Source organism: Pogona vitticeps, chromosome 2 (genome assembly GCF_051106095.1).
Source record: "Pogona vitticeps strain Pit_001003342236 chromosome 2, PviZW2.1, whole genome shotgun sequence".
NCBI classification, from domain to species: domain Eukaryota; kingdom Metazoa; phylum Chordata; class Lepidosauria; order Squamata; family Agamidae; genus Pogona; species Pogona vitticeps.
Genome location: NC_135784.1, coordinates 185,689,200 through 185,717,107, shown reverse-complemented (window position 1 = coordinate 185,717,107; position 27,908 = coordinate 185,689,200). Strand labels below are relative to the sequence as shown.

General features: G+C 46.2%; 1 protein-coding gene and 1 long non-coding RNA gene across 7 annotated transcripts in view; one reads left to right on the top strand and one right to left on the bottom strand.

Moving 5' to 3' along the window:
- Positions 1 to 113: 113 nt before the first annotated feature.
- Positions 114 to 14,648, top strand: LOC144587140 (uncharacterized). The gene is made up of 3 exons (XR_013542331.1): positions 114 to 245; positions 3,346 to 3,454; positions 14,541 to 14,648. It is a non-coding gene; the product is annotated as an uncharacterized LOC144587140 (long non-coding RNA).
- Positions 10,529 to 27,908, bottom strand: part of DOCK6 (dedicator of cytokinesis 6) — a 117,324-nt gene continuing 99,944 nt past the window's right edge. For 3 of the 6 annotated variants that reach the window (XM_072991604.2, XM_072991607.2, XM_072991608.2), the window contains 10 exons: positions 27,699 to 27,842; positions 25,542 to 25,673; positions 25,038 to 25,052; positions 19,288 to 19,413; positions 17,605 to 17,694; positions 16,812 to 17,048; positions 16,070 to 16,213; positions 15,676 to 15,782; positions 12,001 to 12,168; positions 10,529 to 10,588 (listed from right to left, as the gene is read on the bottom strand). In XM_072991604.2, coding sequence (XP_072847705.2) covers positions 10,546 to 10,588; positions 12,001 to 12,168; positions 15,676 to 15,782; positions 16,070 to 16,213; positions 16,812 to 17,048; positions 17,605 to 17,694; positions 19,288 to 19,413; positions 25,038 to 25,052; positions 25,542 to 25,673; positions 27,699 to 27,842 — 1,206 coding nt within the window. In that variant the 3' untranslated portion in view covers positions 10,529 to 10,545. Of the gene's footprint in view, positions 10,589 to 12,000; positions 12,169 to 15,675; positions 15,783 to 16,069; positions 16,214 to 16,811; positions 17,049 to 17,604; positions 17,695 to 19,287; positions 19,423 to 25,037; positions 25,053 to 25,541; positions 25,674 to 27,698; positions 27,843 to 27,908 lie in introns of all 6 variants that reach the window. The other 3 variants (XM_072991605.2, XM_072991609.2, XM_072991606.2) reach the window with 2 other exon arrangements.

The following is a 27,908-nucleotide window of genomic DNA, read 5'->3' as shown; positions in this document are numbered from 1 at the left end:
GGGCAAAAAAAAAAAACACACGTCTGCTTGCCGGCGGCGGGGCACACGCGTCCCCGCAGGCTCCCCGTTTCAAGCGGAGGCGGCCTCCACGTCGGAAAAGGGCCCGCGGCTCCCCAGGGAGAGAGTCCAGATGCCGAAGGGATTCATACATCAAACCAGGGAACGTGCAGGAAGGAGAAAAACCTTCGGCCCCGCGAAAAAGTGATGTCCTTCTCGCGGATCGAAAGATGGTAGTTTTGAAACGGGTGAGCAAAGCCACCCTCCACGTAACCAAACCGTAGCCTCATATATTTATTTATTTATTTAATTTATATGCCGCCCACTCCACCCAAAGGTCTTCTGCAGCCCAAACCAGCGGCTCCCTCTTCTCCAGGTCCAGGCGCAGAAATCGGCCGGATGTAGCCGAGGAGCCTTCCTCCGTTCACGCTGGGGAGGAGATGCCGCCCTGCCCCACACTTGAGGACAGCCCAGGGAGTGCAGAGGGTTCGGGGACAGGCCGGGTGGCCCACCCAGCTCCACCGTGACACCAGTCCCTGGACCCGGTGGGCAGCTGCCTCCCTCCGCCTAATAGTAGGGCCGGCCCTAGTGCACTGTTTATGGGGCAGGAGGGAAGCACGCTATGGAATCGGTGCCCCCTCACAGGGGAGGGGAGGGCAGAGGGCAGGACCCACCACTCTATGCCTTTTGAGCCATTCCTTCCATTGGCACCCCTTTAGCTGGGGAATGGCTACCCCACTGGGGCATCCGGTCAGTGTCACAAGGGCCTCCACCCTATCCAAAACTTGGGTTACTGGTCTCTAAATTGCAGCCTTAGCACTTCCTTGAGAAGAAGTTACTCCGAAAGTAGTGGGACTTGCTGCTGTGGAAACAAGACATAATTAGACTGCACATGATTTAGTACTGGGTGCCAGTGAGCTAATTCCAGATTGTCCCTATGTTTTGTTTTATGAAGACCGGTAATTACATTTTGGGTACAGAAAACACAAAGTACTGAAACAGGGACAATTTTTCACAGCACTTCCAAGCGCAAGGAGGATGCATTTATTCCAAGCTGCATTTTCTAAAAATATATTTTTGTGATACTCCTGATTTTATCTGTTTTAAGATTGATTGATTGATTGATTTATGGCTTCCTACATTTTAAGTAGGTGTATATTAAGTTCATAGATCTGATTCTACGTTTCAGTGGCCATACAGTTACTTGTGTGATGACGGGTATGTTTTATTTGGACCTGTTAATTGTATTTTGATTTCTCTGGCAACCTAAGGTTGGTGAAGGCTGATCAACTTACTTTAAAAATGCTAAAAACACTTGCTTCAGAGTTACACAGCACACTTGATCGAGCAGAACAGAACCTAAGGTGTTCTGCCATTTGCTAAGACATATTTTGCATTCATGTTTTGACAGCCCAAGAGAAAATGTGCTTGAGCCATATCTGTTGTGAAGGATGCACATGTATGCAATGCTACTGTTTTTCCTAGAAATGACTTGCAAGCAACACTCCGTGCTGATCTGTGTGTGGAGCAGCGCTAGGCGAGCTTGCACTATTATTTTTTACAATCCTCTTCACCTCATGCCCTCTCATGATCAACCGCATAAGAATGCAGGAAGAGCTGGATTTTAATTTTAGAAGCCCCTTCACATTGCTTTCCACATTGGTTTAAAAAAAAGGAGGGGGAGGAGGAGGAACTCTTCAAATAACTAAGAACTAGAGCCAGAATATGCACAGCTTTAAGGATGGCGGAGAAATAGGTTGTTGCTACAAAATTCAAGATACATTATCTGAGGCTGCTTTCAAGCGAGATGCCTGCTCTCCTCCCTCTTCTTAAATGCTACATTTAGTGCACTGCAAGTGTAACAGCGTCCTGGAAGAAGGGTCACACACCAAGGGACATAAACTTTTTAGTTGATTACTGAAACATCAGATGTTGGTTTTCCGTTATGGACATGCATTGTGGACACCATTGCAACAATGCAGAAACAATCAGCTGCAAGACTTCCACAATCAAATCACACACTTACCTGCCATCATTCAAGTGATGTATCTGTGCAAAGGCAGCGGGACTGGAGCTCAGAAATGTTACTTTTTGGACCAAAGCTCCCAGAATTCTCCAGCCAGTGTGACTAGAAAAATTTTGTTTTTTCTACAAACTCTTGAGCATGAGGCCTCAATGAAGCCATGTTTTCCCAGCAAGAGAACTTCTCCAATCAACTGAGTGCCAGTTGAGTCTAGAGGGACTGTACAACTCCACACAGGACTCAAACCTGCCTCCCACCCACTCCCGCCCTGGGAGAAGACTGGTAGGGTGGAGATATAAAGAGAAAGGACTGGTAGTTTATTAAAGCTCATGGAGTGTTGCTTGCAAGTCATTTCTAGGAAAAACAGTAGCATTGCATACATGTGCATCCTTCATCAACTAGACCATATTGTGCCACACAATAGTGTTACTTCAAAGATGGGAGGTACATGTCACTCCTCATTGCTTGCCAATAAATCAACCCCTTAAAAACATATTTGAAAAATGTTTTGCAATCCTTGCATCCAAAATGGCATGCCACCTCAAGCAACCCTGTTTAGTTCACATCAGCCCACTGCCAATTTCTCTGTATCTTGGAGTGGCTTAAGAGAGCCACTTCAGGATATTGGCAAATGAAACACTTATGTGAGTTTGTGGAGGGGCCAAGGAAGTGGGGTGTGTGGGGGGGGGCAGGGAAGTGTATTAGATATGTGTATTACAAGTTAGGTATGTGTAATAGGTATGTGTACATTTTTTTCTTAGATATTTGGTTGAGAGCCTGCCCACAGCTGAATTGGTAAGTGGATTCAGCTATGAGCAGTTTCTCAAACTGGCCCTTTTAGAAAAGCCAAAACAATAAAAATTAAAATATTTAAAAGTATTGCACAACTTTTTCATGCCCTAATTGAGTCTTTAAAAAGCCTTTTTAAAAAGCTTCCACTTCCCCTCCATTGAGGAGCAGAAGAAGTGTTTAAATAGCCAGTATTCTAATGTAGCTCTTTTAGCAAGCCACTTCACAATATGGGCAAATCCCAGTGATCACACACACAGGAAATGAATCAAAAGAGAGTAATACTACCCATACCTATTCCATCTTTAAGAGCAAACCATCCCATCCCTGCAGTGGACCAAATACAGTAGTAGGCTAAACACCCATGTCATCAACCTCTTGAATACACTTGTATTCACCCAAAGGGACTATGGGACAGTGTGGAAGGGAAAACCTGGGAAAATATGGTGTCATTACATTAAGATAAACAAAAGGAAACTACAACTGAGGCTAAAAGATGAGTGAAGTTCACCGTATACATCTCGTACTTCTTTAAGGGAAAGGAGAAAGCTGGCTCGTGATTTCATGCTGACAAAGAGGACCACAAAGCACATCAGATTACAATCTCAATTTCCAGGAATCACTTAAGACAAAACCATTTGATTGGTAAGCGACTGTACAAACGGAGCTGGGGGGTGGTGTGTGTGTGTGTGGAGGGGTGAGGAGTCAGATTAGCTCATGATTTCTCTCTGTCCAGAACTCTCCTGCAAGATCAGTGCCTGAAGAGGCTCCTCTATGAACCCCTTGCCCTTTCTTCATTGGGAAAGGCAAGGACATACAGAAACTTTGAGATACAAGGAGCACCGGGGAACAGTGGCTCTCAAAAATGTAGCTTAGGTACAGTAGGTGAAAATGCTTCTATGTAAAAATGACAGTGTGGCATTGCTGCTGGTATTCCCCCCTCTCTCTCCCTCTCCCCTCCAGCTCTCCTGGATGGAAGGCCATAAAGTTTCCTGTTGAATCCAGGGATGTTGGCGAGTCTTTGGGTCTAAATCCCAAGTGTCAGTCCAAATCTTTGATACCAAGTCCAAGTCTGAACCTTTGGTACCAAGTCTCAAGTCTGAGTCCCTATTTAAAAAAAAGCTTTTTCACAATGGAACCAATTACCTCGGGAGGTAGTGAGCATCACTCCAGCACTGGAGGAATTCCAGAGAAAATTGGACCACCCTTTGTCAAATCTGCTTGGACTTGGCTTCCTGTCTTGAGTAGGGGGGGTTGGACTCAATGGCCTTCCAACTCAATGATTCTATGATTTCCCATGGAAAAAAGGGAGGGGTGGGCGGGCTCGGAGGTCATGTGTCAAGTCTGAGTCATTGGAAAAAACAACTCGAGTTGCACTTGAATTGAGTTGTTGGTGCAACTGAAGTCCCACTTGATAGCAAATCCAATAACTCCCCATCTCTGGCCAAATCAATTCCAATCTATGGTGACGCAATCCAGGGTTTTCTAGGTATAAAGTACTCAGATAGGGTTTACCACTCTCTTCTTCTGGGGAGAATTCTACGACAGTGCAGCTTGTCCAGGGCGGAACAGGCTGGCTCTTCTCCTACAGTGCACAGTGGGGACGAGAACTTGTGACTCTTGTCTAGAACAAATATCTTGCTGCTTTGTGCAGTTTGGTTAAACATGGTTTGTTTACAGATGTCAACACTTTACCAGTGTTTCTTTAACTGATCCTTAAACTTTGCATTAAACTAGCTTTCTGCCTATTTTAAATGTTTTTAAAGCACACACATCCCACTGCTTAAAAGAAAAACCAATTTCACACAGGTTTTAAAAATGGATACACTATGGCTGAAACTTTGCTGCACAGTTCATGCAAACATAGAGGCGAATTGCCACCAGTGAAGAATCCTCCATAGACTCTATGGGTTGCATGCTGAGTTGTGTGACTCAATATGCAACAGATATCTACAATTTCTTACGCTTGCGCAAATTTGCTTCCAACTGCATAACTGTACAACAGGATTGCAACCTATGTTTCTTCCCTCCCACACTGCTTGGTTAATTACTTTTAAATCACATCGTCCTACCTTATGAAAACGACTATTAAGACAATTATACAATAATGCCTGAATGAAGTATTTTAGCACAAATGGAAAAATGGTGGAATTCAAATGCACTGCGTAACTGGTTCTTCAAGTGGTCATCTGTGGAGTCACAGTAATAGTTTTGTACCTGTGAGGAGCTGATCTTCAGAACCTTCTAGAGCTGAGGCCCCTCCCTCTACTGTTTTGGCAGGAGCCTCACCTACTCCCTCCGCTGCCCATGTGTAGCTCACCCTAGCAGACTATCTTCAGTTCCAATCCACCAGAAAACGATAAGACACTGTGGGGAAGCAGGCAGGATGTGTGACTCCACAGATGACCACTCAAGGAACCAGCTACACCAAAGGCACACAACCCGTTCTTCTTCATGGTCTCTGTAGACCACACCTTTGGGAGAACCACTGCCTTACTGGAGCTGGGGGTGTCATTGCAAGACTGGAAAAGACTGCCCTGCCAAATCTGATGTCTCAATGAGAAGCCAGGTCCATCTATGATAGTGCCTGATAAACATGGAAAGCTGTGCCCTGGTTACTGCTTTGCAGATGTCCTCTAGTGGAATGCTTTGGAGGGCAGCTGGTGGCGATGCCACTGATCTGGTTGAGTGAGATATGAGTCTTTGAGGGTTTGGAGACCCAAGTGAGATAGGTCACAGAGAGATCCACTCCATGACCCAGTGAGTAAAATGTAGGGAGGATCCTGGCATGCCCTTCTTGCAGCCCCCGTAACAAACAAAAAGAGGCACAGATTTCTTGAAATTCCTAGATGTATAGAAGGCAAGAGCTCTCCTAATTTACTGAGGGTGTGGGGCATACTCTAGAGATGTAGATGGATTTTGGGGGGAAAAGCTGGGAAGACTCTCTTGATATAAGCGAAATGAAGGTATCACCTTAGGTGGGAAAGAAACATCTGGATGAAACACCATCTTGTCATCATGGAAACAAGATAAGGAGAGTAGAAAGCACAATTCTCAGACGCCCTCCTGACTGTGTTGAGAGAGTCCGTCTTCCAGTTAAGGAGGTAGATGGGGAAGGTAGACATCATTTCAAAGGGTGGGCACATCGGTGGCACCAAGATCAGTTGAAGGGCCCCAAGGAGGAATAGGGATGAGAACATAATCTGTGCTAAGAGCCTGCCACTAGGAGCCAGTCACTGATGTACAGAAAAATGACTATGCTCTTGGTCCATAAACACTCTCTCTTTCAATACGTAGAAAGTCCATTAAAATTCTGATGAAGTTTACAGAGGACAAGCAATGACTGTCTCTAGTGCTAGGCCTTCTGCAGCCCACACACAATGAAGGGTAAGTGCCTCTGTTCGGATTATGGAACAGCAGTACAAAAGTATGCCTTCCACAATTGCACTACGCTGGGGTGGGTGGGCTCTTGGCTGGGTCTGGCAGCTTAAGCTTCGCAAGATGGGCTTCCCCATGACACTGTTGTTTGGTGGCTTCCCAACTTTTGTACATTTTCCCCATTCTTAAAAGTTAAAATGCCTTTCCTAAAGCTTAGTTACTGATAGGGTACAAACAAACATCGCCCATTTTCTCATACAGATAATGCCCTTAAGGGCAAATGACAGCTTTTAACACTTAATTTCAGCTCCCCTGAAAAGGGTGGTCACTGCAGATTCAAATTCCAGAAAGGGGGTGGGATGGTGGGTCAGGGATCTCTGCTGTGGGAGGTTCGCGTTTCTTGCCAAAGTAGGCAGACATTTTCTTAAAAATCAATGATTAGTCATTTGGACACAAATCAAAGGCAAGTTGTGTGCTAATGTTAACAAGCACTCTGTTCTGATCTGGTCCAGCACAGCCCCTCTTCCACTGTTCTATTTCTGCTGAGATAATCGGACAAACACAAGATGCTATTTTCCGCATTGCTGTAAACATCTCAAGTCACAGGGTTCCCTTCAACTGTTCTGGGCCAGCAACATAGATTAACTCCTACATCACTTGAGGCTGCTTTCCCCAGATATGAAAGCTTTCCTTCTGAATCACACACCATGGTCTCCAGTGGGACTTTTGAACCACCACCACATCAATACCCACAGAACGTGCCTGTCCACATTCCTGACACCTGGGAATCTGCTCTCTGGGTGCCTGTAATTCTTTCCCACCACCATCTCGAAGGGAACAGTGATCTTTACCAATTCTCCGTCCTTTTCTCCCTGTGGCTCAAGACCTTCAGACACACACTAAGTATCTTATTGGCTGGAGTTTCCCACTGAATATAGAGAGCTGCCTGCACTTAGTGGTCCCCTCTAGGTTTGACAGCTGTGTTGGCATGGAAGGCCCAGTGTGGGTACAGAGGCCATGATGGACAGGTAGGTTTGGGTGACGGCTCCGGTTATAAAACTGCCCCTGTTTTTTAAATGTTTGCTGGGTGTGCGCTGCTATTAAGACACCGTCATCAAGACACTCCAATAGTTGCCTCCTCCTGTGGGATTTCATGCATGGTTCTTCTACCAGATATGCTTATCAAGGCTACCCTTGCACAGCCACCCTATCCAGGTTCAGAAGCCTCGGTTAGCAGCAATCTGTCATTTGTGGAGAGCTGGGCTCTTGAGCTTCCTTACCCAAATACTCGTGACCAAATACTTACCAGAAGGCATACTAGTCTTTCATGATTAGTCCACACTTCTCCTGTTTTTGTTTCTGAAAAACAGAGAGTGCTTACTCTGATGGTACCAGGAAGACATTGCATAGCACAAGGCTTCCTTGTTTAACATCTTGCTTCATTACCACTTTCCTAGAATTCCTTAACCCGCCTTTGGTGTCAAAAGGGCCCCTCGTGGTCCTCTTCCAGCCTGAAGGTTCAGTTGTTCTTGACAGGGTAACACTGGTGATTCTGAACTACTGGCACAAAGAAGGCAGCCGGTAATAAAAATAGAGGATGGCTGATGCTAGGAGACTGTATTAGATGCTTCAATCGTGGAGCCATTAGGATTTCAGAGTGACAACATTTGTATGTCATGGGGAAAAGAGAAACTGCTATGTCAAGGACTGGGAACAACCATTAGCTCAAGTACGCCCTGTAATTTCCAGCAGTTCATTACATCTCTCTACATACTTGAGCTTTTGTTCCCACCAAGGAGAATCAGAAAGTTAGCCTGTTCCAAAACAGAAACTAAGGTTTTCAAGATTTACTGAAGCCTTGCCTCTTGGAATTTATGGCAACACCACAGTTTGTTTTCTGTGGGCTCCATGGCATCTGAATGGCAAACAAATAAGACCATTTTATTACTCATTAAAAAAAAAAGAACAAAACACACACACACACAAACAACCTTAGAGAGTTTCTTCCCATTTGTTTTAAATGACATTATAAATAAAACGCTTACATCTTCCTCCACTAAGGAGTAAGACAAACAGAAATCAAGGCTTGGCCATCCACTAAAAGCCTGGCCATGGCAAAAAGGTAGCATTCCCAGCAGGAAAAACTGGCTTGGGGCAAGACAGGAAAAGGGAAACTCTGATTGGGGGAACAGGGCAGGGGTACGATCAGGATCTAAACAGCTGCAGCTTTGGTTGTAGGCAGACGACGGGGCCCTAGCGCTCAACTCCTTTTGTTTCCCACTGTTAAGGACCAACTGCGCCATAGAAAGGCTGGCAATGCAAGGGGAGAAGGACGGAAGCTCACCTGTGCCGATGGCCCATCGCCTATAACAAATCCCTGGAAAATGGAACAGCCTGAATTTGATATAGCTTCAAGCACGCCTATGCACATTTACCTGCTTTAGTGCAGTTTGGTTTAGCTGGATGTTAAAGTCAGCATGGCTAAACATATTTAGTGCAAATTAAGGGAGTCCATCCAGTGTGGGTCACTCCTATCTATTTAGATGAAATATTCACCATCATATTCAAGTAAATCTGGATTTATCCTCTCTGCTAGAAAAAACATCAAAGCTCCCCCCCCAATTCTCAAAGGAATGGGATGCACCCATCCCCCCCCAAAAAAACCCTCCACTCTACCTCTGTGGGAAGGGGACTCCCTGAAAGAGGAATGTCCTCCGTCTTACAGCATAACAGCCGACTTGAGATGCAACTCTAGTCTGCAGAGGAAAGGTTCCTTTCGCTCCTTGCTTGGGAAGGTGGGCGAGAGGCACTAAGATGAGGAAAGCAATATTGATACACTCATCTCTTTAAGAAACAAGTGCACATCCAGCCTCCCCCTGGGATGTGGAGGAAGGGAGGTGAACCAGAACCACCCTCCCTCCTCTGCACTCCAAACTCACTCTGCTCTAGAAGGCACTGCTGTGGTGTGAGCGTGTGTGAGCTCTAGCTCTGCCTTGAACAGGATGTAGCGAGAGGTGTGTGGAATAGAAAAGGCTCTTTGGTCCGTGCTGCAAAAGACAGAAGGGGAAGATCCCGGGAGGCAGGTGACAGGAGGCCATCAGCTGGGAAACAGCTACAGAAAATCGATGGTCAAGATCCCCTGAGAAAGAAGTGGAGGGAAGGGCACAGCTGGAATGTCTGGGGCTCAGCCCAAGCTATGGGCAGGCAGACCAACCTCCTCACAGAAAGATATGCCCACTTCCCAAAGACAAGGAACGGATCTCCCTGGTCTCAGTCCTCTAACGCAGGGGTCCCCAACCTTTTTAACCTCGCGGACTGGCTGGGGAAGGTGGGGCACCCCCTGCGCTTGCGTGCATGCGTGAGGAGCACTCTCTCACACACGTGCACACAGGAGCAGGAGGGTGCTCATGCGGGGGCGGGCACAGCATTCATGGCAGTGCTCACTCACTCATGCGCATATGGTGGTGTGGCGCTTGGGGCAGGCGCTCTCTCGTGTGCATGGACAAAGAGGTGGGGGAGTGGTCGTGGAGGCGCTGATGCGCGCAGGCACAAAGCAGCGGTGCGGAGGTGAGTATGTGCGGAGGGGTGGGAGGCCTGTCTTTGCAGCCCGATCTGGCTCAGGCCATGGACCGGCACTGGGCCGCAGACCAGGGGTTGTGGACCTCTGCTCTAACTCACTCCCGGATATGCTTGCCTTCTTCCCTGAGTCAGGAATAAGTCTCAAAACATGGACTAGTTTGTTCTTGCGGATCCATGAATAACTTCCAAATGGCTGGCAGCCAAAAGGAACAGTAAAAGCAGGAGAAAGGGGGCAAAAGAGTGGGAGCAAGAAAAACGCAAGGAAGAGCCGAAGTCCTTAGGCTGAACCCAGCCATCAAGGGGGGGGGGAGGGAAGGACACAGAATCCATGGGGGCTTAGCCTTCATCTGCAAGCACACCCAATGTGTCTGGGTCTAACTGTTTCCTTTGGAAGCTCTGAAGCCCATGTGTGTAGAATAAATCCTCACTTCAGTAGGGAAGAAGGTCTGCAGAAGGTCTTCACCTTAGAAAGTCTATGTGGAAGGCTACATGGCGATAAGCTTCCTTGGGGTGGAGCAGCCTTTCCCAGCACCCTCTTCCACAGGTGTTCCTTCTCCCTGGCAGCGTGACCGACCGGCTGGCCTCTCCCCCTGGAGAGAGCCTGGAATGACACAGGAAGGGGACTCTAAATCTCAGGGCGATCTCCTGGTGCACAGCAAGCAACGTGTTCCCAGTAGGGCTGAGCCGGAGGTCAGATTTCAGAATCAGCAGCTGCTTCTTGCAATAGGAAGGAGCCTGTAGTTCAGGCGGTCCACTTCTGTCCATGGGAGGGAGACTTGCTAGGCTTCCATCTTCCGCAGACTCAATCTGTTGAAGGAATTTCTGGAAAGACATATAAATACAAGACTGGCGGATTAATTGATTCTGAACTGGCTTCTGAACATATTCATATGGTGATGTTGAATTCTAACAGGCCTTAGAAAGGAATTTCTTTATGGGAGGGAGGGATAGCCAGAGCAGCAAATGCAAACACGTAACAGTTTGAATCTATTAACCAGAAAACCATACCACTAAAACCACAAGCCGAGCCTACAAAGCCAGCTGCCCTCATAAAAGAGATTTAAGACATTTCCAAAAGAGGGCATAAAATTCTGGAGGTCACTCATTCATAGGGTTACCATAAGCAGGAGGTGGCTTGCCAGTATGTAACAACAAATGAAAAGCACCACTCTATGGCACAACAGTCCATGGGATACTCCAGGCTTCTAGCATAAGAAACCAAGCAGGTCAGCAGCAGCAAGCATGAGAAAAATCACTATAAAGCTAATAGTCAGATGGGAGTTTATTATTTATTTATTTATTTATTTATTTGATTTATACCCCGCCTATCTGGTTCGAAAGGACCACTCTAGGCGGCCACTTGCAGAGTTCACTTGCAGTAAGTTGGAACCCACTGCATATTCCTGTTTGGTAGAATGCGGGAGGAGCTGTGGGCAAGTTGGATTGTTCTTCTTTACCTGATGTCTATGCCCTTTGGTGAGTAATTTCTGACAGCATATCCAGGCAGAAATTCAGAAGTCTCTCTGTTAATGCTGTGGGTTTTTCGGGCTCTTTGACCGTATTCTGAAGGTTGTCCTTCCTGATGTTTCGTCAGTCTCTGTGGCCGGCATCTTCAGAGGACAAGAGTAGGAACTCTGGACAGAGATCCTACTCCTGTCCTCTGAGGATGCTAGCCACAGAGACTGGCAAAACGTCAGGAAGAACAACCTTCAGAACATGGCCAAAGAGCCCGAAAAACCCACAACAACCATTAGATCCCGGCCATGAAAGCCTTCACGAATACATCTATCTGTTAATGCTTTATACTCAATCAAATTCAAATAGAGAAATATCTGATAATATCAGGAACAGAGGTAGCTGGACAGTGAAAGGAAGGCATTTCAAAAAATCAGTTTCAAGAAACTACGACTGAAAGGTAGTATAAAAAAGCAAGAGACAGTGGTCTGTCAGAAAAATGAATTCAGCGAGTAAGACAAATAGAATGGACACTTTCGGTACCACTAGGTGGCTTTTTAATAGGATATATGGGAAGTAGAGACAGCAATTAGGCACAGGAGAGGATGCAGTTTTTGCTCATTTGATAAAATGTAATTAAACACGTGCCTTTTTGCTAATGCACAAGAAATGAAACTGATGTCATTTCGTATACAAAGCCCTTCCTGGAGTGTGACCTTGCACACTGTTGCTCTTTTATTAATCCAACCCTATATACCGCCCACGCCACGCAGCCTCACCTGTGCGCAGAATGCGGGGCAACGGGGTTGTAGAGCTGAGGGATTTTGCGGTTGAGAAGGGGGTTCAGGGCTTCCTTTAGGCGCTGGTAGTTCCTCTCCAGCTCCCGGAGGAATTCGCGCTGGTCTGGCAGAATCAGCGTCTTGCTCTTGCGAAGGGCGTCTTCACACCTGAAAAGTAGCGGCAACACGGATGAGACTTGGAGCTCCTGCTAAAGGCAGACTTGGAGGCATTCTTCCTCTCCTCTTCTATCGCTGACCAGAGACCACAATCCAGAATCGCCATCCGATCCATGCTTGACAGGAATCACAGTGAGGTGTCAAAATGAGGTCATTGGGGAGAATGCCTGTTTCTCCCCCCTCTCTCTGCGCTTTTTAGCAGTCCAGAGACCATTCACCCTCCTCCAATTATTCTCAGTCTTGGTATTTACCTGGGACAAAATGGAATTGAACTCCAGGAGATTTACCTCTGAGCATACAGTGAAGAACAGCTATTAATGGAATTACCTAAACTGTTACATTGCGATCCAGAATGTACTTTTACATCTTTAAAAAAATTAGGGAGTATTCATTGAAAGCACCACCTTCTTGAAATTTACAGAGGTGCCCTGCATAACGAGTGATTTGTTTAACGACGAACCAACATAGCGATGAGGTTTTTGCGATCGCAAAAGCGATCGCCTAACGATGTTCTCAATGGGAAAACATCGCTTTGTGATGATCAGTAAGCGTTTTGCTTACCGATTATCGCATAACGATGTTTTAAAAACAGCTGATTGGCGGTTCCAAAACGGCCGCCGGGGAAAAAAATGGCCACCCACAGTGTTTTCGTGCCCTTTCTTCGCTTACTGGGCAGCGAAAATGGCGGCTGCATGGAGGATTTCCGCAGAACGGTGAGTTTTTTGCCCATGGGAACGCATTGAAGGGGTTTCTATGCATTCCTATGGGCTTTTTTGCCCCACATAATGACAAATCCATATAGCAACAATTTTTTTTGGAACGGATTATCGTCATTATGCGGGGCAGCACTGTATTTTCACCTTTTAGGTTTTTTTCAAAAAAATAATAATAACTAAATATCATCTTTATAAACAATTCCAAAACTTCTCAGAAGGCTTTTTAACTTTGGTCAGGCAAGGCTCTGGGGTGCTGCCCTTCTAAAACACCCTTACTACGTCTGTCAGCCTTTTGCCTTCTATGCTGGCAACTTTTCGTATTGGTGATCTGTAGTGGTTTTAATGATTGGACTGACCGATTCTAATATTGATGGCTCCCAGCCCTCCAGACTACTGCATTTTACAGCTGTCTTAGCTGCTGTGGGAGCCCTTCAGCAGGGAATAAACCTAAATCTAACAACAAAGAGAGACAAACCAAACAAATACAAGCTTTGAGCAATTTTTCTCCCCCTCTCTCTGATTCATAGCCTAATCTCTTGGCTACTATGCTATACCAGCTGTCCCAACTGGAATTCGCATTAGCCACTGTTGGGCTGCTCTTGCAGGAGGCGGGAGTCAATCCTCAATTTTCACAGTTATTCCGGCATCCAGTTAAGATTTTTTCACATACAGATCATTGGACATTTTTGCACTGCTGTCTCATCCCACGTGGAGATCGAGGAGGTGGCACACAAAAACAGCAGCTGCAGCTGGGAGGCCCCATGAACACCCAGGCTTTCTCTGCCTGCAGCACCGCCCCCCCCCCCCCAATGGAAGCAGAGATTTTTTGGCTATTTTGTGTCCAGGGTAAGGAACATGGGCGAAAAAGATGAGTTTTCAGGGGTTGATCAAACGGTCCTTACAGGCTTGTTTAGCTGTACTGAAACCTTGTTGTTGTTGTTAAGTCGTGTCCGACTCTTCCTGACCCCATGGACCAGAGCGTGCCAGGCCCCCCTGTCTTCCACTGCCTCCCGGAATCTGGTCAGATTCATGTTGGTTTTCTCTCTCTTTGTACAGACGGCCAATGTAGTCAAAAAGTTGCTAGTCTGTCTACTTTTTGCTTTGTAGTGATAACGTGTACCTTTTAAAATAAAAAGGCCTCACATGCCCTCAACCGCCATTTCTCCAAAAAGGAACACAGAAGAAAAAAAAAAAGGGAAGGAAAGGCTTCCTTTAGCAGAATTAGGAATAACAGGGATGCCGTCATGACTGATGCATTTACATAACAAAGGGAATCGCAACCGAAGTGCCTTTTTTATATATAATAGTCTATACCCATCTCAAGAGTCTCCATCTTTGTAGCCTCCCCACCGTGAGGTGCCCCTCTGTTCTACCCAGAGGCAGAGGCCATTTCTTATCCCGCTCCTCTGCATCTCTTCACCCTGGGGTTGGGGCTGCTGGACACCAATGGAAGCAACTCGGTTCTTCTCGCAAAGGAGACAGCCTTCCTCTACAAGAAGGGATGGGGAGGGGATCTAATGCAACTTTTAGCCTTGATCCGGCAGGCTTTTGGCTCAGTGACGTTTACAGATATTCAAAACCATCTTTGGGGAGGGGTACGCAGCTATCTGAGCCTCTCTGCCTTCCTCACAGTGATGTTCTTTCTAGCTTCAGGGGACAGAACACAGCGCACAGGGCAAGTGGACCGGTGTGAACGACTGTCAAACAACCAGGCAGACGTGGGACAACAGCAAACAATCTGAAGGCCACACTAATAATTCTTGTGGCCTCTGGAGCTCCCACAGGAGGTGGGTATTTGAAAATATCGCATATTTTGCTCTTAGAAGTGTGTTTCCCTTTAAACCAAATTGCACCAGATTCTGTTACTGAAAAGCAACAGGAAAAGAAAAAAACATGCTTTTGAAAATATAACTTGGGGTGGCTTGTAGTGGGTCTAGGGGTATGGAAATGTGGGTCCTGGACCTTCAAAGATGCTCAGCACTGCTTTAGGGAAACTATTTTATTTATTATTAAACTTGTAAACCGTATCCTTCATAAACCAATTTAAATCAACGAAAGCAACAAAAAGTAAGCAAGCATATTCATATATTATCATATGTGCTGCACATCTGGCTGCCATTGACAACTGCCCCAAAACTTCATTTAGTCCAGGTTAGTCTAGTAAAACTATTAAAAGAAAGAGGAGTTTTGGTTGATTTAAGCTGTATCATCTACTTACTTACTAAATTTATTTAATATGCCACTTTCCTCCCCACAGAGGACCCAGTGTACAAGAAACGAACCATGAGCCTCAGGTCTGTTTGGGGAATCAATTCAAAGTGTTGGTCATGGATTTCAAGTTCCTGAAGAATCCATACCACACACACCTACCTGGATCTTAAGACCAGAGGCTCTTTTCAATACAGAATTCCTGTTTTGGGGAGGCATACGTGTCGTGCTAGGGGAAAAGCCAAAAGCTGTCTGATGACTTTTTTTGTGGTCTCTTCAGCGACACACATATATCATGTAATTTTTCTCCACACTTCTTATTCTACTAAACCTCTGAATCATTAGATTTTAGACCTGGAGGATATTTTTATGACACAACTGTTCCGATCTCCTCTCCTGAAAGCAGTATCCTAAATGTTTGTGTTAGAATTTGTACACTCTTTAAAAAAATATTTATTAAAAATAGCTGTTTTTAATGTTTAGGGTGGCAAGCCAACCACAGAACATGGCTAGATGCTTGAGATTAATCTACTGGTCCTGTGTTTTGGTGCTTGCTGCTGAACCTGTGCAGTACCTCTTGGTGAAGTCCTTGAAGCAGAGCCGCAGTTTATTATGGTGCCGATACAGCTTGGGGTCATCTGGGATCTCAGCCAGAAACACCTGCGCTACTTCCAGAGGGCCCTGGAACACAACAAGCCATGGGATCATGAGGAGGAAGGAAGGCTCTAACTAGGTCCAACGCTTGCACACAACCCAATCACTCCGTCTTAAACACTGTGAAAGACACTTTAACCAAGTGTCATGCTTCTACCTCTTGCTCTTCATTATAATCTGACTTTGTGCATTCCCTCTCTAAGGACTAGACCCGACTCCTTGATTTTCCAACATCTCACGCCCCTAGTGGGCTTGCTAGCTTGGCTTTAAGCCTTCTTCTTAACCCAGTAAAATACTTTTTTCCCTATAGGTACCTGGTTGACTATGGTGCCAACACAACCCTGCAGCACCATCTGTAGCATCTTGGCATCAGCTGGATCCTGGTGTGTGGCAAAAGCCAACTCTTGGGTCTTCTTCTGCATGTCCTCGATGGCAACCTCAATTGGAATGAGAATGATCTGGGGACAACAAGCCAAACAACAGAAACATCAGCAGAAGTGCACCTAAGAATATGCACTTGGTTTCTTCAAATAATAATAATAATAAATTAGGACCACGCCAAATTTTTGATCAAGAAAAGCTAAATTCTGTGGCGTGTATATGTTATGGAAACTCAAGAATTCTGCATAGCTTCTCTCTCATAACCTGTTCTGCAATGTTTACTGTTTTCTATAATTCATCCTGCTTTTGCTGATCGTGTGGGAAAAGGTGAAGGAATTCTGTAGAACACTAAATCTGCACCCCTCCCCACCCAAATTCTACCCCCCTGGCCAATTCAAATGTGACCCAGCTATTCTCTTGGCTTTTAGAGTTCAACATGCATTGCTTAGAGACTTTCAAGAATTTTAGAGTCAGTGGGGCTAAAAACAGACTTTATCAACAAAAATATTTAAAGGAAGATGAAAATAATATTTTTAGGAAGCAGAATTAGCAGTATGAAGCACCACCTGTAGTCCCTCCTCCCATTCTTCAGAGGGGACTGTGCCTGCGCACTGGCCTCCCTCCCAACCTCTTTGCATGCCTCTAAATCTCTCCCGCCACCATCCCCACAGGCACCTCCTCCTTGTGAATGACATTGATGCGGGTCTTGATGTAGGGGAAAGCATGGGAAGTGGTGAGCAGTGACTTGCGCTTGTACTGCTCATGCAGATCACCATGCGCTCGTCCGTCCAGTGTAAATGGCGTACAAAACATGAAGGTGCGGAGGTTATAGTTCTTGTCAAAATAGGTGACACGATCCTTCAGCTCATACGTGTCAAAAAATGGTTCCACGTAAGTCAACTGGATGTATGCCTGTAAGCAGGGAAGAAAAGAGAAGGAAAGCGTGGGCAGCAACATTCTCCGTCCATCTCCCCCCCGCCCTGGGGTGTAGTTACCCTGTGCTCAGATTCTCTTTCTGAACCATCAAAACACGGGCCAACTGACTGTGGGAAAGAGCATCTCCCATCAAACCTACATTAAGAGAAGTTCTCTATTGTCCAAGAAGCCTGAAGGAAGAGGAAGAAAGCTCAGCCATTGCCCTCTTGCTACTTTTCAGAATATGCAGCTGCAGTTGCAGCCATCTACGGGCTCTAGTACTAACAAGAGTCTGTAAGTCATTTCCACTCTGCGTACAGGACGAGGAAGGAGAAATGCAGGAATTCAGTGCTCATCTACAATACCCTATGGGAGATCATCAGGGATCTCTCCTCCAAGAGCTTCTCAGGTCATGCCTGCTGAATGTGCAACACAATCCAAACCACTCAGGGTGAAAGTTCCTTGGATATTCCAACCCAACAAGTATCCCAGGTTAGGGCTTCAGTGTCTTTGCAGAGGCCAGCAAAAGGCTCAAACACATGAGAGAAACTACCTTGTTAGGATCCAGCTTTGCTTTGTCTACAGGGTTGGAACCCTTGATGATTTCTACCATTTCATGCCCAAAACGCTCAGCATAGAACTCCTGCAAAGGGGAGGGTGGTGGGGGAGGGGAAAAAAAAGACAGAGATGCTCTTTTAAATGCGAATCTCCATTAGCATTATTATAAATATTATAAATAAGTACTATTATAAATAAGTCTTACCTGGTTGGCTACCAAGAAAGCACAGGGTCCAAATGTTATATTAAAATGAGCATGTGGAGGAGAGAAGCAAAGCCCACTCTCTACCCTGCTCAGTTGCTTTAAATAATTTCTTTAGCTCAGCTGAAGTACTGGAAATGAGCTCAGCTGAGGGAAAGTGGCTCAAAATCTTTCGTGTGGGTAGAAAGGCAGGTGGGCTTTGTTGACCCCCCCCCCCCCGCTTACTACAATGTAAAATGAGCCTGTCCCCCACCCCCATCTTTTAACTGAATGGGCAAGTATGTTTTTAATTACACAAACATGTCTGGTGGGAAAACCGGACGGGCACAGAACGGGAACAGCGCAGAGATGGGGGACTGGCCACAGCACAGCCTCCTCCCTCATGCACATGGGCAACATCTACTAGCCAAGCTGGCCCCAGGGCCACTGCCTCTACACTCTGCAGCCCTATTTGGCCATGCCTCGGCTGCAGCTGGGCAACACCGGTACCAAATGCTGAGGCTGTCATGGAGAGAGAAAGGAAATGAAGACCTTTCTGGAGAGAGTAAATCATAGACCTTGTTCTTACAGTGGAAGGGGATTCCAACAGGCAGTCTTGACACAGAGAGCGACCCCACCACCACCTTGCCGAGCAATCTGGAATACGGCTGGGGGAACCCAGAGAGATCAGTGGTGGTGAAGGGTGGGGTGGGGTGGGAGCTAGCCAGTTTATAGAGGGGGAGGAGATGAGGGGAGGAAGAGCCGCCTGTTATAAGTCGCAAGAGTCTTTTGACACTGTTTCAGCTACGCTAACTAGTACATGATAAAAAAAGATGAGCTGCCTAGAAAGAGAAAATATTGTGCCAGCTAAGCACAGACTCTTTCGCATTTGCTGAAACTCTTACACAGAAGGAGAACAGAATGCGTACGGTTGAGCTGAATGCCTCTTCCTTCCTTGAATGCCTTCACGGAAGGACTTCAAGGTGCAATCAGCCCCACCACCATTTTTGTGATCTTCCATTCCAGGTCCTATGGAGTCTCTCAGATGGCAGCTCTTGTCTTGGGGGGAATTGCAGGACCAGATGTGTGGGGAAAAACTGCCCCTGGCCCCATCAAGGCTGCCCACCTCTGTCCTATACCCACCCACCCCCGCAGAGCCATTTTGGACATCAGCTCCTCTGAACAAAGAACCTTCACGTCATTTCTCATTTTGTAAAACACCAGGCAAATCAACAAGGGTTTCTAAAAAGCTGGTAATCTGCATGTAGAGCAACCTCGTCTGACCAGCATATACGCTTGAAAGCCAGTATCTCTTTTCAGCATATATACACCAAGTGTACAAACAATAAATACATGTAAATACACCAACTCATTAACCTCTGTGTCGGTGTGCTCCTCTTCTGCATCTTCTCCGCCTCGGCATGATCTCTCTTCCACATTCACTCGTTAACCTCACTGCTTCAACCATGCCTCCTCCAAGTTCACTTCAGTTCTTACCTCAAGGCGGTGAGAGATCTCAGCTAATTTGGTGATAGAAGGTTCCTTGTAAACAAACTCTTGCTCATCCAAGTCCCCAAACTTGCTGCCATAAAAACCAACCCGGAAATATGTTCCGAACATTCGCTGGTTGACCTAAAGAGAGATACCAATAAAACCGTGGGGCTGGGAACTTAAATAACGTTGCCTGTAAAGTGCAGTAATAGCACAGCCCACACCCAGCACGTCTTTCATAAGAGATTTCTGTATCTAGATATACAGTAGGACCCCCATATCTACAGGATCAGTATCCATAATTTCACTTATCCACTCTCTGAAAATATTAAAAATAATAAAAGAAAAAAAATCCAGAAAAAACTAATTTTCATATGTATTACCAGAACCAGCCACAAGAAGGAGCCATAGACCATGTTACGAATACTTGTTAGTGGCAAATACATGGCATATTCACTGGTGCCCTCTAGTAGCCAGTTCTGGTAATGCATGGGATTTTTTACCTTTTTTCCTCTTCTATCTATCGAGAGAGTTCACTGTTATCCACGGTTTTCAGTATCCACAGGGAGTCTTTGGAACCAATCCCCAGCAGATATTTGGGGGGGGGGGGTCCTACTGTAATTTAACAAGTGAATCTAGTGCTTGAAAGCAAGAAGGCCTGGATCCTTATTTCCATTTTCATGAGGTCTATGGCAAATGTCTGCAAACACTGCTGTATCCTGAAGGTACTTTGCTGCTTTCACAAACTCTGTATCTGTGCCCTTGACTCAGAAATATAAATAAGGCAGCCAGTGAACCCCAAAGGCCAATTTTGTGATACCCAGAGATGGTGAAAGAAAGGAGATAATCACAAAAAAACGTATTTTTAGTCCCTCCCTGAAATTGGTAGGATTTTTATTTCATCAGGATTTTTTTTCCATCTAACTATTAAACCCATTGTGTTCTGTGGGTAACTTCTGGTTTCATTTTGAAATGCCCCCTGGACTCCCAGGCCTTGTTCAGTCCTATCCTAACAGAGATCTGGACATCTGGAACCATTAGCTTCCCTAAGCCCTACAATTCTACCATCTCTCTTAAACCCCCCTTTGTGGTGAAACTAGCCGTACCCCTTAATGCATATGAAGGAGCCACTTGAATGCCCCCACTGAAATATTTCAAGAGGTATGCTCCAACTTACCAAAACCAGGGCAGGGACGAGAGAAGGCAATAGGATTGATATGTTGAAGGGGAAGCAAAAGAAGAAAGAGACATTAAGAAGAATGCAACGAAGACTGGAAGATAGCAGCTAACATCTGCATACTGCATTTGCAGACGGGGGCACACTCTCTCTCAAAGCCCTAGACATCACTGAAACCAACTCTTGTCCTACAAAAAGAACTGCTGTCACAAAGGCTCGGTACAGTCTCCGAGAATCACTGGGTTTATTGTAGAGTTACTACTGCCTGCTGCACACAAGCTCTTTCACCACCCCGATCTCCTTTGTTTTTTGGTCAAATCAGCTTCATAGCTTTTTCTACCAGTCCAAACATTATTTACAAAACACCAGAAGTTGGGGGGGGGGGAGGATAAGCAAAACACTTTGTTTCTCAACAAAGTTCCTAATTTCTCCGACAACACTGTTCTAATTCACAAGGCATCATCATCATTATTTTTTTTAAAATCAGGGCTAATGCCAAAACAATTTTAAGAGGGACCTCATGCATCCTGTCTTGCAGAAACAAGTGCACTTAAAGTGAAGGGCCTCCTCCGTTGTGTCAGCCTTTTAGGAGTTGCTTGGCAGGCACAGAACTTCCCTACCCTGCAAACCAACCAGGCTCTTAGCTGGAACATGCTTTGCATGACTGGACTGGGAATATTTATTGCAGGGCTATTTCAGTCACCCTGAGATATGGTGATGCCCACCTTAAGCTTTCAAGACAGAGGCAGGAATGCAAGGAATAACCAATTATTTCACCCCCACCACTCTAAAAGCACAAGGTAATTATAAACAAACAAACAATCCAAAAACACTCTCTAGCTGCCACATCCCACCTGAGACTCAACACTCTCTGGTCCTTAATTCTTCCATGCATTAACATCCCTACAAATAAACCCCCCCCCCGGCAGTATAGTGTATGGGTATCTGGGCTGGGAAGCATCTTCTGAATTCCTCCCTACCAAGCTGTGAGGGGGCAAAGGGAAAAAAGCTGCATTAATGAAGCACACTGTGCAGCCCCACAGAACCAGAATGAGGCCCAGCGTCTATGTGATCATCAAGAGTGTGACGTGAGCTATTCAGAGAGGCCGTTCTTCAGTCCCCAGTTCCTTGCCAAGAAAAGACAGCATCCAAGTGGAGGGAAGACAGGAAAGGGATCCAGAGTGGGTGTCTTCCTTTGAAACCCACTTCGGATGTTAGGGTTCCTTACCAGTGTGTTTTGGAAACGGATGCACGAAAAAATCTCTACTCCGTATAGTGGTCAGCCCCTTATAGCATAATAAATGATGATGAGATGTATTAAGGAACATGACAAGGCACAGGAATTAGATCGGTCACACTAACCTTGGACACACAAGCTAAATTCATCTCCACTCTGTGCAATCTCAACATTCCCACATGGCAAGAGGCATTTTTTTTGCACATGTTGGAAAAAAAAAGAAATTTTCCAAGCAGCAGCTCTTGGGAAGATTTTAAAAGTGTAGCGTCTGCAATCTGCATAAGCCTGAAAAAACATGTTTCTCAGTGGAAGGCTCTGTAAGGGAATCCGTCCACCAGGCACCCAAGACGGGATGTCGACAGTCTGCAGCCCATGGGCTAGAAAGGGAAGTATCTTGAAGAGAGTTAATGAAGAGGTGGAGAGAAAGGCAAGGCCTCCTTGAGGGACAAGGAAGGACACAGCCTGACAGACTCCCAGTTACCCAGCAAGGCAGTGCTTTCCTAACAGCAGGCAAGCAGTTGGAGCTCAATCTGAGTGATGGCTCGTAAGGTTTCACCTCATAACTTTTTTTTTTCCCAATGGCAACACTCACTTCAGGAATAGGTAAAGCGGAAAGTTAACACCTCGGTTAAGCAGGAAGTGATGTATGGTGTGCACTCTTGACCTTTATTGTTTGGACTCGCTCCAAGTGTGAAAGCTATGATTCCAACAACTCCCCTATTCAAAATATTGCTCCAAAGAGAATACCTCTCTATTTTTCTTGGTTGAACAGAGACACTCAACCAGAAAAAGGGGGCGGGGGAAGCTTGACACTCTCTGCATGCACAGAACTCAAGGTCTGTGCACATTTCTCTACGAATAAACATACAGAGGTGCAGCAGCAATCTTTAAACCAGATGGAACTCTTGCAAGTGTCTTATAATGTGGTTAAAGTATTTTAGCAGCTGGGGGGTAGGTTACCGAGTGAAGAATAAATATTTAAAGTGATCTTCTGAGACTTGAAGAGGCCTGCTTATCAACATCAGAGTTCTAGATCCTCGAACCAACATGGGAAAACAGTGAAGGGAGGATGCAAACCTATTGAACAAGATTCGCAAAACGCAGGCTGCGGCTAGCAACTGGCCCACACCAGGAGTTTCAGTCACTGCCGCTGATCCCCACTGCATGGATTGATTTCAACCAAGACAAGACGTAGCCAAGGTGATTAGTTAGGTGCATGTGGCTGTGTGAACTGTGAAGTCATGACTATTTTGCTCCTAGCTGAAAGGCAGTAGTGCAACCTGGTGCTGCACAGAACCAAAATATTTTACTTCTGGTTGCATATCGAAGCTAAGTTGTACACACAAGCCTTGGGAGATGCATGCTGAGATGCAAGATGTGTTTCATCGAGTGGGAACTGTTCCACCTGGGTTAAGCTGACTATCTCCTTCCTCTGCCATCCCAACAGATGGCGTACCAGCTTTAGCTCAGGAGTCCTGTTTTAGCAAGGGTGTCTGACATTTAAAAAACGTTATCATGGGTACAGCTACAAAATGGCTGCTGGTGTCATTGAGAGGACTGAGTGGACTGCATACTATTAACTCAGCTGGTTGATTAAGGACTTCAAAAATAAAAAAAGGAACATTAACTATTGCCTTGGCGTAATCACTATTCCCTGGTTTTGGGTACAGGAGAGCCGAAGCATTCACTTGGGGCTCTAAAATGAGTGTCTCTGAGCATGCACAGAATGCCACTTCCAGAGTGACCACAGCCAGCTCCAAGGCATCTAGGACAGAAGGGAGAAGCTTCTGGAAGAAGAGAGCAGGGCTCACTGGCAGGTATGAACCTCAGCTGCAGCCATTTTGGACATGGGGTGGTACTGATTTAACGGTGGCTGGGGAGCCAGCAGGACAGAAAGAAGCCACCCAGGACTGTTCCCCTTTAACATGCCATGACTGGCTGTGGGAGAGCCCCACTCTCTGAACTTCACCGACACTGCCCGAGGCCTCAGCAGTGGACAAAGCCATCCCAGAGAAGCTTAACACAACGGCTACACTCAAGAAAAGGAAGGGAAGGGTGGGCTCTGCGAGCAGGTAATTCCTCCCTCATCCACCAGGTGTAAGGAACGGCACTTCTACTCACTGTCCCCAGGCAGGGGAAAAAGGCACCCCCCACCCCCACCCCCAGGTACAGACCTGTGTTGTGCTGTTTCCATGGGAACACTTCCAGGAAGTGGGAGGTCAAGGCACACATAAACATGAGCTTTTCGGAAGATGCTCAACCTGTACCTGTACAGCAGTGGTCCCCAACCTTGGGCCTCCAGATGTTCTTGGACTACCACTCCCAGAAGCATTCACCACCTCTGCTGGCCAAGATTTCTGGGAGTGGAAGTCCAAGAACCTCTGGAGGCCCAAGGTTGGAGACCACTGCTGTACAGGATGGAGCTAGAGGGCTCTTGGGCCCAAGCACAGAGGGGCTGCAGACTGTTCAACCTATATCAGTGGGTGCTCCTCCCCCCATTGTAAAGGTGGTATGTGGGAGGGGGGAAAGTAAGAAATCTGGCCCCGTGCTTCATTCTGAGCTGGTGTAGTCGTAAGAGGGAACCACCATGCAGGCACGCTTCAAACACAAGAAAGGATTCCTGACAAGAACAGTCTCGCAACTGATTGGTGTAGATACGACCCTACTACTGCCATGTGGCCTCGTGCGCTAAATAAACTACTCAGCCAAAGCCTGCGCCACAGACATTAAGTGGAAAGAGCTCCAGAGGTGTGGGGAAAGCTTTCATGATCATTCTCCAGGGCTCTCTAGAGCTCTCTTGCCCACACAGGTGAGTCCTCCTTTCTCAGAGACTCAACCTTTGTCGATGATATTCTTGTATACTTACATGGCTACCTGAAAATAGTATTTTTCTGAAAAACAATTTTATCCCAGGCCCAGTATTTTATTCCACAAAGGTTCCTATATCCAGGCCCTCCATCAGCACTCAAAATCAAGTGCCTCTAAATCAACATATATTTTTATGCAAACATGTGCAGATGTGCCAATGGTGCAAAGATGGAACTGAGATCCAGGGAACCATTTTGTCTGTTCTGTTTTTATTTGCCTCTGTGGATCAATGCCATCTCAAGGCAGGCAGCCAGCCATACAGCTTGCTCGGTGTGTAGAGAAAAGATCTGGGACTCCATCCTGGTGCTATGCAACTGCACTGGAAAGGCCAGGTAGAAGTGGGAGGTGTTGCGAGGAGCACACAACTGGGTGGCAATTACTAGGAACCAAGGCAGCATGCACGCTCACGCAGACATGCACACACACACACACACACACACCAACACAGAGAAAGCAAGACATGTGGTAGCCTACCTCCCAACCAGAGGCCTGATTGACAGAGCAGAGGGGACAAGAGAGAAATAGAGAAAACAGGAAGACAGTGGTTAATTTATTTGCAATTTGGCACCTTGTTGCCACAAGTTGATCACTAGCACGATCTGAATGTTAAACATGCTGGATCTTTAAAATGCATGTAGGTGGGCAAGAAGGGGTTGGAGGACACTGGAGTACCACCTCTTCCCTTCTAGCAAAGGTAGACACTGGCTGTAAGAGCAGGTGTGAAAAAGGAACTCCATGCCAGAATCCGAGACCCAGTTTAAAAAATTCCCAAGAGAACATTCTCTGGCCCCGACACAGAGAAGGCATTATCTCAGTTGCAACCATTTCCAGTCCCCAAGATCGACCTCTGACATGGACAGTGAAATGGAAGGCAGACATGGAAGGGCCAGCATGCAGGAAGAGGAGTTTCTTTCTAACTTTCTAAGCCGGTCCCCCCAAAATGAGCCTGTCAACAAACTCTGGGAGACTTGCTCTCACCTGGTTGGTTATCTTGCTGAAGGCATCTTGCAGTTTGCCGTGCAGCACTGCCAACTTCTTGAAGTCGCGGTTGGCTTCGTGGATGGGAATGAGGATCTTGTAAACCTCATTGACAGCCTCGTAAAGCCCGCCCTGAAGAGAGCAAGAACACAGAAGGTCCACTGAGCCATCTGGGCAAACATGGCACAGCAAAAAGCAAGGTAGGCAGAGCAGCTGGTTTACTTGTCTGTTTTTGTTCTACAGTGCATGCCCAGTGGCCATGCTGGCTGGGACATTCTGGGATCTGTACTAAAACAAACAAACAAACAAACAGACAGAAAAAAGGACCCTGTCCAGACTTTTGAACAAGAGCAACAGAGGGGAATGGGAGTGTGGACTGCTGTGCACAGCAGTATCAGGAGTGAGGCTGCAGCCTGTCAAAGGGATATTAATTAGGACAGAGAAACAGTCTACGATGGGATGTGCAATGCATGGCTCTCCAGAAGTTGCTGGACTGCAACTCCCGGCATTCTTAGTTCACACAGCCACCAGAGAAAGCGGATGCCTTTTAACTTCTAGGCGGCCATATGTTGCCCCTTATGCACAACTAAGGCTGTACCCAATGAATGGCTCGGACTGACAAGCAAGCAGCTTTATAAGACCAGATGGAGCCTCCAAGTACCACCTGATTCCAGAGAGTTGAAAGTTGCAGGTTTCCACTTTCCACTTATCAACAAGGATGGCTGTGTGTTACATCCCAGATCGAGACAGCTGCTACAGGACCATCAGAACAGAAAAGGCACACATGGCATAGGTCCACCGGGAAGGGCTGGAAGCCCCTACCAAGGAAGGCAACAGCCCTTTGCAAGACAATATGATTTGCACATTTCCAAGCAGGGCTCTACAGAAAAAGTAAAAAGGAAAGGAAAGGAAAAGCAGGCTCCAAGTCCAAGACTGATGGTTTAGCATGCTGCTTTACAAAGCAATTGTGGCTTTAATGAGATTGGCAGAGATTCCTTCAAACAAGAATCCGTTTTGATCCATGCAAATCAGAAGTCGCTTGGGGCACTGGAATTCCAACTGAAGAATCACTCTCTTCAGATTTTTGACACTTTGTTTCGCTGGAAGAGACGGTTTGGAAAAAGAGACGTGCAGTGCTGCATCCTAATGTATATATGACAGTCCCACTGAAGTAAAATAGGACTGAAATCTAGTGTCTTACAAACTCCCAGTGCATGTAGAGATTTTTCAATATCACTTTGTGGCTCAGGGGAAAAGGTAAGTAATATGATGTCTTAGTTTAGGTGAAAGTCAGAGGTGACCTTGGGTAGAAAAGATACATCTGGATGGAGGATCACCTTGGCTTTGGGAAAGACTAGATATGGCAGGCCTACACGGAGCACACAGATTTCACTGGCACCGTCTTGCCGATGAGAGGACGACAAGACAGGCACTTTTGATGGTAAATGAGCAGAGACTGGTTGGGACCAGAGGTTCAAATACTTTAGCCCTCTGGTTCTGAGGATAAGTTTGAGGAAGGTTATCTTTGGTGTCAATGGTGGGAAAATGTTGTCAAGTCCTTTTAGGAATAATGAGTGACACAGTAGACCATGGACACACTGTCTCTGGACAGGGTATGGGTTGAAATTGCCAAGTATACATATACAAGTTGGAATTTTTAGCATGTATACATTACTGAAACAGCAACGTCCTGAAAAGATGTACCATCAACGGGGCAAAAGAAGGGAAAGGTTAAGGCAAATGGAGAAGGCACATGGAGAGCTTCCTATACATACAGTATGTTACCTGGGTGGTGGACAAAAAGGAACTGGAGAGAGACCAGGTAGTACGCGCAACAGAGATGGCAGGGCTCTCATCAAAACTCAATGTTCTGCACTAGCAAAGTCCTGGAACATGCTGTGCAGGTGCAGGAAAACCCGTAAGTGGGAGTCCACAAAAGCCATGAAGACAGCTGCTTGATTTTTGTTCATGAAGCAGTACCTGGTGCCACTTAAAGCCAAACTGCTACCTAGATCTTGGGATTTTGCCTCTAACACAGCAACGGCAGCAGCAGGGGGAGGCTGGCACCCCCAGACACAAGGGATGTTGTCACACAGTGGAAATCAATGGTTTGCTTCTCCCTTGCAAGCTACACAACATCACACACTGAACTCTCACCATATTAAATGAGGACGCTGCCTGCTCAAGCAAGCCCACGAGTCCTTGCTCAGTGAAGTACTTCCCGGAGCAGATGCCTTCTTCGTCAGGGGACAGGACATCATCTGAGACGGCGGACTCTTCCAGCACATTGGAAGATATGTTCTTAGAAAGAGAGAAAAGTGGATTGCAGAAGGAGCACTGTGTCTCTCACTCTCTCCTCCCTGCCTA